This window comes from Hyperolius riggenbachi, chromosome 6 (assembly GCF_040937935.1).
Source record: "Hyperolius riggenbachi isolate aHypRig1 chromosome 6, aHypRig1.pri, whole genome shotgun sequence".
Lineage (NCBI taxonomy): Eukaryota > Metazoa > Chordata > Amphibia > Anura > Hyperoliidae > Hyperolius > Hyperolius riggenbachi.
In genome coordinates, this window is record NC_090651.1 from 55,392,046 (window position 1) to 55,404,061 (window position 12,016).

At 44.0% G+C, this 12,016-nt stretch overlaps 1 protein-coding gene across 4 annotated transcripts in view; it reads left to right on the top strand.

Moving 5' to 3' along the window:
- Positions 1–12,016, top strand: part of JAK1 (Janus kinase 1) — a 199,629-nt gene that overhangs the window by 59,410 nt on the left and 128,203 nt on the right. For all 4 annotated transcript variants that reach the window (XM_068239306.1, XM_068239307.1, XM_068239305.1 and 1 more), the window contains one exon: positions 11,504–11,697. In XM_068239306.1, coding sequence (XP_068095407.1) covers positions 11,511–11,697 — 187 coding nt within the window. In that variant the 5' untranslated portion in view covers positions 11,504–11,510. The remainder of the gene's footprint in view (positions 1–11,503; positions 11,698–12,016) is intronic.

Below are 12,016 nucleotides of genomic sequence, written 5' to 3' on the forward strand. Positions count from 1 at the left end.
ATTACTGTATATATACTGTATATATACATTATATTTAATGACTATTATCTGAGAAATAGAACATTTTATCATATTTTTTATTTTAATTACAGTTACAAATTCATTAGGAGTCGGAGTCGGTGCATTTTTTCCCGACTCCGACTCCAACCCCAGGCACCCAAAATTGCCCGACTCCACGACTCCGACTCCACGACTCCGACTCCACAGCCCTGGTGCTACCCACTGATTAACCCTGCCATCCAAACACACAGAGAAGCTAGATCTGGCACTGTGTGTTCATACAGACATAAGTAGAATATCTATAGGGAAGGTGATAGCTCAATTTCATCAGAGGTAGCTACACAATTATAAAGGAAAAAACAGAGCGCTCCGATGGTGCGTTACCACTTTTAATAGATTCACACGCTTTAAAATCAATACACTTACAGTGTATGTGCAGGAATTGCACATTCAAGAGGCCACCAGCGAGTCCCCTCAGCGTCCTGTGCCTGGCCAGGGCTAACAGGGTCCGTGCGGATGGTAGGCAGGTGGGGAGGAGGACAACCGCCGGCTCACGATCCTCTCGGCAAGCCGTCTGACGTCACAACGCGTTTCGACGCTTAGCCACGCCTTCTTCGGGTGACTGGACGGCTGCCGATTTTGTAAGGGTGCACTGCGCATTGGCCCGCCTGTTAGGGCGGAGCGGAGCGCACCGTGTAATAGTTAAAACGTTTAAAAATTGATAAAGTTGAATTGAAAATTTGTATAAATAACGAGAAGTTTTTATAAAAAAGGTTTTTCAAAAATTGATAGCTGATTGGTATTTAAGAGGTCAATACATATGCTGAATAGCTTTTAGCCGAAAGAATATCCGGAAAGTGGAGGGTGCTTTCTATGTTCATGTGAACACAAGACTGGCGTAACCCGTAATGCTGGGCTGCGTGGGACTCGTCAGTCAGCCTCAGCCAGTACATTAAAACCACAGATGTTAACTTGTGTTTACATCGATCGGCGAAAAAAGGGGAGGGGGGTAGAAAAAATACTTTCATGTTGTGTTTGTCGGGCCAGTCATTGCTATATAGATATAGACGAGGTCCCAGATATGGAAGACTTGATAATTCATATATTGTGTAAATGATATATCGTGTAAATATAGGGACCCCATGTGTGTCATCATGCTATAATGCAATTTGACTAAAGTGGATACTACTTCTTAAAATAGTAAAATTAATGCTAAAATTGATAATGATAAATGAATGTGTATAAATATACACAAACTTTTATATGAAAAATACATTTTTTGTGTAAAAACATTTTTTATGTAAATATGTATAAAAAATATATATATATATATATATATATATAAAAAAAAAAAAGTATAAAATTGCATGATTGCTTGATTGGAGGCTTGGCGCCCGGTTGGGAAATCTAAACTGGTGACTGTGTGAAAACTGGTCAGGGTCCACATGATCATCTTACATGATAAGTACAGACAATAATTGATGTCCCTGAGATGTGTGGGGGAAAGGAGGAACTGGGATGGAAAAGTGGGGAGGGGGAGAGAAGCGGGAGAGGGAAGGAAAAGGGGGAAGGGTAGGGGAAAAGGGGGAGGAAGGGGTTTGTGTAGAATGTGGAAGGGAAGAAAATGGGGGGGGGCGGGGGGAGGAAGGGGAAAAGAGAGGGAAATGTGGAGGACCAACGGGTGAGGAAAGGAACGTGGGAGAAAGGGAACGGAAATGGACACACAATGGATATATGGGAGCGACTCTGGTTAGAGGTATTTGGCTCTTATTTCAAGAAACTCTGGACTTCTAATTCTTCTTTGAGCCCAAATGGTGCTAGAGTGTTTAACCTGAAGATCCAGTACATCTCTCTTTCACATAGTCTCTTATATATCTCTGGCCAGATGGTACTTCTGCTGGTATACTTTCTATGCCCATGATTTTAAGGCTTCCAGGGTCCGACTGATGGTGTTTATTGAAGTGTCTAGGGATGCTGTGCTTCTCAGACTTTGCTAGAATGTTGCACTTGTGTTCCCCGAGACGCCTTCTCAGCTCTCGGGTAGTCCTACCTACATACTTTAACTTGCAGCTGCATTCTAACATATAAACTACAAATTGAGTGGCACAGTTTATGAAGCTTTTTATGGGGATGTTGTGGCTGTCTGGGAGGTCTATATGTTTGAGGCCCTGCCTCATAAAGGAACATTTTCCTCTCTCCCCCCCCCCCCTCCCCATTTTCTTCCCTTTCACATTCTACACAAACCCCTTCCTCCCCCTTTTCCCCTACCCTTCCCCCTTTTCCTTCCCTCTCCCGCTTCTCTCCCCCTCCCCACTTTTCCATCCCAGTTCCTCCTTTCCCCCACACATCTCAGGGACATCAATTATTGTCTGTACTTATCATGTAAGATGATCATGTGGACCCTGACCAGTTTTCACACAGTCACCAGTTTAGATTTCCCAACCGGGCGCCAAGCCTCCAATCAAGCAATCATGCAATTTTATACTTTTTTTTTTTTATATATATATATATATATATATATATATATATATATATTTTTTATACATATTTACATAAAAAATGTTTTTACACAAAAAATGTATTTTTCATATAAAAGTTTGTGTATATTTATACACATTCATTTATCATTATCAATTTTAGCATTAATTTTACTATTTTAAGAAGTAGTATCCACTTTAGTCAAATTGCATTATAGCATGATGACACACATGGGGTCCCTATATTTACACGATATATCATTTACACAATATATGAATTATCAAGTCTTCCATATCTGGGACCTCGTCTATATCTATATAGCAATGACTGGCCCGACAAACACAACATGAAAGTATTTTTTCTACCCCCCTCCCCTTTTTTCGCCGATCGATGTAAACACAAGTTAACATCTGTGGTTTTAATGTACTGGCTGAGGCTGACTGACGAGTCCCACGCAGCCCAGCATTACGGGTTACGCCAGTCTTGTGTTCACATGAACATAGAAAGCACCCTCCACTTTCCGGATATTCTTTCGGCTAAAAGCTATTTAGCATATGTATTGACCTCTTAAATACCAATCAGCTATCAATTTTTGAAAAACCTTTTTTATAAAAACTTCTCGTTATTTATACAAATTTTCAATTCAACTTTATCAATTTTTAAACGTTTTTACTATTACACGGTGCGCTCCGCTCCGCCCTAACAGGCGGGCCAATGCGCAGTGTACCCTTACAAAATCGGCAGCCGTCGCGTCACCCGAAGAAGACGTGGCTAAGCGCCGAGACGCGTTGTGACGTCAGACGGCTTGCCGAGAGGATCGTGAGCCGGCGGTTGTCCTCCTCCCCACCTGCCTACCATCCGCACGGACCCTGTTAGCCCTGGCCAGGCACAGGACGCTGAGGGGACTCGCTGGTGGCCTCTTGAATGTGCAATTCCTGCACATACACTGTAAGTGTATTGATTTTAAAGCATGTGAATCTATTAAAAGTGGTAACGCACCATCGGAGCGCTCTGTTTTTTCCTTTGTATCTCCCATATTAGCATACTGGCAACACCCAGTTTAAGGAGCAGCACCGAGGTGAAATCCACTCAAAAGGCCACACCCCTCTCCAGCTAGCGCCGGTACCAACACTTTGCAGCTACACAATTATTTAGCAGATCCCAGATCTGCAACCCAGTTTCAATTCCCCCCTTCTCTCTAGTGAGTGCTTTCTCTCCAGCTGGGAGATACTGAGCCACACAGCACTCATTTCTAATTGGTGGAAATGCATCTGTATTCTTTACTTACAAACAGCCTTATATATTCTCATAATGGGCCGATGTCATGCGCAAACCCGATCCTCCACATAGAGAGACCGGAGCTGTGCAGGGAGGCTGCGCGATCGCTGGATCCGAGGGGGTAAAGTATATCCGGGGGGGGGGGGGGGATCGCAGGGGAGCAGCGGGTGCCTGACACCTTTGCTAGCTAGCCTAGTGCTAGCTAAATGGTTTACACCGATTTGGAACAATAATTTTATTATGGGGACTCCTGGGGCCACAGAGCGGTATGCCCGACACAGTGTCGGGCATACCGCTAAGGAGGATAATAAAACCTTTCAGAAGGTCAACTAGATGAAAATACTTATGAGTTTCTGCAGATTTTTATGCTAATTGTATGCAAGTTTTTGCAGATTGTAAATAATAAAATCAGATGTTGCTGATGCGGCACTTGATGGTCCATTTCAAGCTGTATTTGTATCGGCTATAAATTATTTGCAACTCATTGACCATCCCTAATTCAACAGATTTAAGGAAAAGCATGGTCTGTAGTTTGTTTTTGTGCATTAGTGTCTTTGCTATTAATATCTCCAGATGCAAAAGAACAAATATGTTTATTTGCTGGGATTTGGCCCCGCGCCCTTTATACTAATGAGATCTCCTGGCAAGCCCTTCAGTCACAATATTTACAGGGTGAAAGCAACGAGAATGTTTATTATAGAGTTAACCCTTTTCCAATAACAAGGTCTTCATTTTTGTACTTAAAGTGGATCTGAACTCTTGCACAGGACAGAAGGAAAACAGAGAGAAATACACCATGTATGTATTTAGAGAGTTTAGCCTGTTTAATTCCTCCTCATCTCTGACTAATCACAACTGTAATCTGATCTATTAGCTGTGTCAGCTGGCTGCCTCGGCAGAGCAGAAAATTTGTAAACCCGGAATATTAACCCTATGTCTGATTCCATGAGAGCAGGAAGTAGACACTGCAGATTTATTGCAGGATTTGTATCAGCTCTAACAAAGAAATGTTTTTCTTAAAAGGCTATTATGCAGTTGCTTATCTTTTAGTGAAGAGAGGAAATTCTGAGTTCAGGTCCGCTTTAACAGATACTGATCATATGTAGTACCATCTATCCAGTGGCTGAAGAGGGAATAGCACAAAAAATTTAATGTGAACCCGAGGTGAGATTGATATGGAGGCTGCCATATTTATTTCCTTTTAAAGTGACCCAAAGACGACAAATTTTAAAGCTGATTACGTACCCGGGGCTTCCTCCAGCCCCATAAGCACGGATGCGTCCCTCGCCGTCCTCCTGAGTGCCTCCATTAAGCGGCAATTAGCTCCGGTATTGGCCTCAGTTGGGTCCAGGCTGACTCAGTGGTGTCAGCCGGGGGTCTTCTGCGCTTGCACAGAAGGTCCACTGCTGACGTCACTGATGAATGCTTATGGGGCTGAGGGAAGCCCCGGGCAAGTACAAAATCTTTAACCTTCCTGGCAGGCCCTGCTGAGCCGATTTGCTTAATTTTTTTTTTTTTTTTTTTTGCTGAACGCAGCTAGCACTTTGCTAGCTGCGTCAGCACACCGATCGCCGCCGCCCCGCGCTCGATCACCGCTATCCGTCGCGCTGCGCGTCGCCCCCCCAGACCCCGTGCGCTGCCTGGCCAATCAGTGCCAGGCAGCGCTGAGGGGTGGATCGGGACTCCCAATGACGTCACGACGTCGGTGACGTCATCCCGCCCCGTCTTTCTTTGAACGGGATTTCCTGATCGGAGATCGCCGAAGGCGATCGAAGCGGGCGGGGGGATGCCGCTGGGCAGCGGCCATCATGTAACGAGCATACATGATTCAAAAAAAAAAAAAAACACACAAAGAAACTGCTGCGCTGCCTCCTGGCGGAAAACATTAGACCGCCAGGAGGGTTAAAATCTGTTGTCTCTGGTACACTTTAAGCAAAACCAGTTGCCTGGCTGTCCTGTTCACCCTCTGCCCCTAATAGTTACAGTCATAGACCCTGACCAAGCATGCAGCGGATCAAATGTTTCTGAAAATGTTGTCAGAACTGACAAGATTAGCTGCATGTAGGGCTGCTCAAATCCGGATCCGGGAGATACCCGGATAGTTGCTATCCGGATACCTCCCAGTAAACCTGTGCGGGGGGGGGGGGGGGGTCAATCTTACCTTTCTGACGTCTTCTTCGTCCGTCCTTGCCGCCTCCCACGATGCGGTCACGGGGGGGGGGGGGGGGGGGGAGAGCTGCCTGTCACATGCTGAGAAACTGTGAGAATCCCAGACTGGAGTGCAGGTGGCTCACTATGTAATAAAATACTGACATTATACATCACACACACACACGCGGCGGGGAGCTGTGTCTTCGCAAGTTACGCTTGGCTATCGTGATATTGCTCAAACTCACATTGATATTTGTGGAGACTGGAGATTGTTTCGCAGTTCCTCTGAAAAGCAGAAGCAGCACAGAGTGACGCACGTTAAAAACACAAAACTGCAGCCAGTGTAAAGGGAAGAGGAACATATTTTTAATTTTCTAAGTTTTCCTATGTGCTAAAGATTGAGGCAGTCTTTAGGTTCCCATTGCTTCTTCCTGGTGCTGCTTTCAGCTGCTCTGTGTATGACATGAGGTTGGGTTTCATGCTGATTAATTTCTATACTGCCAACATTGAACCTGTCCTCTGCCCCTCCATCATTGGCTGGTACACAGGGGCAAATGCAAGCAACAGGCACAAACGCCAGAGAGTAGTCAGCACCGCCGAGAATCTCATTGGCTCACCCCTGCCAGCGCTGGACCACCTCTACACATCTAGAATGAGGTCCAGGACCAACACGATACCACTTGAGCCCACCCACCCGGCAGTCATTTCTTCACCCTCCTTCCCTCGGGCCGCTGCTACAAGACAATTCCCACCAAAATCGCAAGGCACAGTCTTCCCCCAAGCAGTCCTCCTCCTGAACTCAACCCCCTCCCGAATGTAACCTCCCAGACTTCACCTCCAGCATCTCTGGTGTGCTAATGTATTGCACAAGTATCTTACACCCTATGTGCCTTTAGGTTACTCTTCCTTCGGTTGCCCTGTGTCACATGTTATGTCATATGTTATTTGCAGTATGTTAATTGCAGTAAGTACCACAAATAATTCCGGTTGTGGCACATGTTGCTTTTGGCGGATAAAGATCATTCTGAGAAGTAGTGAACTGCAAATGCCCGTGTTGTACTTTTGTTTGTTTGTTTGTTTTTTTATTTTTCCTTTTGACACTTTGGTGGGAATTTTTAGGACAGGTGTAATGAAACTGGGGCAACAAGAAGTATGTCCCATTAGGTATTGGTTGTTGAACCAACGCAGGGTTTCTGATAGGCTGCCCAGGGTAACCTGTTTATTGGTACCCATGTTGGGGTCAGAAATGGAAGCTGTCACCAGGGATGAGCTCTGAATTGATTTAGAGTAACGATCTACTCGAAATCACACGGATTCTAAACTTTAATTAGAGCACCTTGGGGGTTCAGGTGAGGGAGGGTTAACTCGCCCGTGCTGCCATCAGCTTTAATGCGCTTCTATTGTGTCCCACGTCACGTTCCAAGTCGTGTCATGTCACTACCGTGCTTCCTCCTTCAACCCGGAAGGAGGAAGCGTAGTAGTGCCTGGAACACGATGTGGGCGCAATTGATGCGCTTTAAAGCTGACATTGGTAAGTTACCCTCCCTCACCCGCTCCCTCAAGTGCTCTAATTAATGATTAGAATCTGAGTGATTTTGAGTAGGTAGCTACTCGAAATCAATCTGGAGCTCCTCTCTGGCTGTCACAGCAGGAGTTGGAATAAACAATTGGTTCACCTGTTCCAGTAATGCCAGGTACACACCATGCAATTTCGCATCAGATCGAAGGGTCGAGTCGATAATATCCGACAGGTCTGATCTGACACTCGAGTGGAAACCTGATCAGACCTGTCGGATGTCAAAAATGGGAAATGGAAAAGAACTAAAAAAAAACTCCTTAAGGTGCCCATATACTATACTAACGCGATTTCCCACTGATAGACAGCAGATTCGATGATTGTGATCTAATCTGCTGTGAAATTGAGAATGCAAACACGGACCGATCGTCCGATTTCCATCTGAAATCGGTCAATTCCGTTGATGTGCCCAGACGGAAAATTTTGATCAATCGCATGGCGGGAGCGCATTCGATACGGCAACGACCGACGCAGCAATACATCACCTGTCCGGCCGGCGTGAGTTCCTGGGTCCCTGCAGTCTCTCACTTCTTCCAGCGTCTTCCCTTTACTTCCTGTCCCATCCTGTGAGAAAGTAAAGTTCAAACAGTAGAGGGCACTCCACTGTTTGAACTTTCTGCTTGTGACAGGACGGGACAGGAAGTGAAGCAAAGATTGTATACGATGGAAGAAATGAGACTGCGGGGACCTGCGCTGGCAAACGGGTCATGTATTGCGGCTGGCCAGCGGAGTAGGGGCAGCGAGTAGGCAGCAGTTCCACGGGTTGTGAAATCTATTCAAAATATGTTTGCAGTGTATGGGCAGCCATTAGATCCCTCTCTGGTCCGATTCGATCAGAGGGATCTATCTGTTGGTCGATCTGGTGGTAATCGACCAGTGTATGGCTGCCTTTAACATTATTGAATAGAGAAGGGGAAGAACCTATGCCATTTTTGTTTATGCCCCTTTTTGTGCCTACCGTAGTTCTACCTCTTCCTGTTCTTTGTCACACAGGACAGAAATGGGCTAAAATGAATACAAGAGTGTCATAACTAACTGACAGTGCTGATAAGCTTTTATCATTTGCCTAAATTGTTTAAATACTTCTTGGGTGGAGTTGGCTATGGCAGGATCCATATTCCTCTTGCTTTGGGCTTTCTTTAGGACCAGTATTTTATTTTTCATTTATATAGGGCCAACATCTTCCATAGCATTGTACATATTACAATTCATATAGTGTGGAGCATAGATACATGAGACTCTGTACAATCAGAACATCCAACAATACAAACACAAGACCTTGTTGTGTGGTTTGAGACCTCACCAACACTGGTGATTGTTCATGTGATAAGTTACTGCAGAATAAGAAACACTAGGAGATGGTCCCCCTGCCCTTGTGAGCTTACAATCTAAAGGGCTGGAGACATTAGGGAAGAAGACACAGAGGTTAGCAGATGAGGCCGTAAACCTCCAAGGTTGCCTAGTAAACAGTGGTGTTTTTAGACATCATTTGAAAATCGTTTGAATGTTTTGCTTTTGTTTATCTTTAGACCCAGCTTGTCCTCTTTTCCTATGTTTGAAGTAATTTGTTAATTTTATTGACTCTTTCGAGTGGCTGTCGCCAGACACTATCCAGAATGCAAATTAAATTGTATTCAAATGCAAACTCTGCAGTTCAAGCCCCAATATGACATGTTTTGGTAGATGCTGGAGGTTTTAAATCACCCCCTGGTTCTTTCTGTTTCTCTGGGACACCAGTGATGAAATCTCTCTTCCTAATGCTGGGTACACACTATGAGATTTTCTGGTCGATACTGTCAGATGGATTATTTCCAACATGTTCGATTTGTTTTCCGATCGTTTTCCGAGCATTTTCCAATGGATTCCTATTAAAGTGCACGGAAATCGATTGGAAAATGCTCGGAAAACGATCGAAAAACAAATCGGACATGTTGGAAATAATCGATCTGACAGTAAATTGACCAGAAGATCTCAGTGTGTACCCAGCATAAGGGTCGAAGAGGCTTTTCAGAAGGGGTCTCGCTGTCCTTGCTGAATTTATTTATATTTTGGAGACACAAAGATTAGTGGGAATAATGGTGCGTACAGACATGCGACTATAGTCGTTTAAAACGATCGTTACCGACGGCATTGCCCGACGATCGTTCGTAAAAAGTGCACGAACGATCATTAAAACGACCGACCAACGAGATATGTCGTTGGTAAAGAACGATCCATTCTGCCAGATCTTTTCCAACGACCATCGTTCAAAAAGTAATGTCTGTACAACGATCGGTCGTTGATCGTTCGTTCTCAAAGCTCTGCACATGCTCAAACAGTTCTTTTTGACACTTGTGTTTGAAATCAGTTTATACATCATGTTACGCACGCAACGCTCGTTCCAAGATCGTTCGTCGTTCAGAACGAACGATCGTTATCGTATGTCTGTACGTACCCTTACTTCAGGGTGAGTGAAAATGTTCAAAACTCAGATGGGGAATAGCCAAGAACTCTTACCACTGGAATGCTGAAGACATAGGAATCGGGCGGGTCAGTGTCTATCTTTGCAGTGCATTTGATTTGGGCTACAACACTTGCCTATTACATAACTGATGCTTGTTCCCAGGTTTTTTTCTGACATAAGGTCCTGGGCAACAACACTTTGTGTTTATATACTTAACTGCTGCCTGTGAGCATGTTGGCTCTCAGTGCTTCAGATTTGGCATCATTGATGAAGATGAGTATCGAAGGTTAGTTTTATCAGGAGGTTAAGGTTCAGCAGCATGAAGGGGTTTATGTTGGATGGGATTGGAGTTTAGAGTTGGGCATCGGGGTTAATGTACAAGTAGTGGGTAGTGATTGCTGAACATCAGGAAGAAAGTCCCCATTGGGGGCAGATTAGCGTTATTAGAAGAGTTTGAGGGTGGTTTAGGCACCAGAAATGGATTCATGTTAGGGGTTAGGGCCTGAGCCCACTAATGCAGTTGTCTGCTTCTGTCTGCGTTTCAACATATGTAACATTGACGTGTAACTGAAAAGTGGACACAGCTTCGTTACTGGGCTCAGGCCCTTGTAGTTGGGGGTTAATGTGGATAGCAAAAGGGAGTTGAGCTGGTTGTTTGGAAGGGTAATTTTAGTAAAGGGATTGATTAGGGCTAGAAAAATGAAATAAGTGAATCCACGGGTGCCAAAACATAAATGTGACTCCGCTTGTAACCAAAATATCACTAGTGGGTGGACTAACTCTTTACGTATTCTCTGTTTAAAGTGGTATGATGCTGAGAATACACGGGTCGATTCTGGCGCTCCATTCTGCACCCCATTGTTTTGTCCGCTCGATTCTTTTATCTTCTGCTCGTTTTTCTTATCTTTTTTTCGATTTACTTCAATGACAAATCAAGTAGTAAAACGATCGAACAGTGATCAGACATGTCAGAAATGAACTATTGAGCCATCTTATCAGCTCAAAATCGACCAGTCTATCCCCAGAATAAAACTAAGCGTTTACTCTTTGTACTCAAATATTTACAGCATAAAATCTACTACCACAAAAAAAATTTGTAGCAGAACAGCATTTAAACAGGTAAACACAGCACTTTGTTCTTCAGTGGGAAGCTTCTCAAAGCTTCTGGTTGCATCCGAAGAGGTGATGACATTATCTTTTGTTTACATTCCTCTGTTGCTACAATTAGTATACAGCTAGCAGGGTGCTGAAACTGAACTGCACTGAGCTGAGAAGCAGAGAGAGGTGAGAAATATATCACTAGATAATTTTAACATATAAATACAGCAGCTATGAATAAAATGTAGCTTTCAGAGCAGATAAATTGTACTTTGGGAACGTGTCACTTGTAAACAGGCAATATTACTTGTACATAAAAGCAAATATGATAACTTAATGAAAAGTAGGAAAACACATTTTTATTGAATGTTTCATGTCAGAGTTTTATCCCACTTTAAATATACTGTACATATTGTATTTTCTTTGTTGCAGCACTATCTGAATGATGTGTGTTACATCTCTTTGTCTTTCATTCTTAGAATCTAAATGAAGAAAGGTTCGGCAACGATGGCCTTCTGTGCAAAGATTCGGAACGCCAGAAAATATGAAGTGGAGGCAGCGCCACCTAAAGGGCTGGAGATCCTTTTCTATCTGCCGGATACAGCCCCACTGCTATACACGCAAGGGGTGTTCACTGCGGAAGACCTGCTAATCGAAGCCGCTAAGAAATGCAGTAAGTAGCTCATCTTCCACCATGGAATAAGTTACTGAGTCTTCACCATAAGAGCTTGGACCCACAGGAGCTGTATCAGCCAGCAACCAAAAGTGTTAAGGTGGCCACTAACCGTCCAATTTCTAGCGAAAAATCATTTGAGCGATCAGAAATTCTGATCGGATTGGTTGTAAATAATCTCTGTTGATAGGCGCAAGGGATTATGAACGATTATAAAAACTGATACCTTTTGGAAAGGGAGAGCTTTGGGTCCAATAGAGCCTTCCCTTTCCTCTCACAGTCTTCTTGTTCCGGTGCTGTTACCCCCATTAGCAGTATC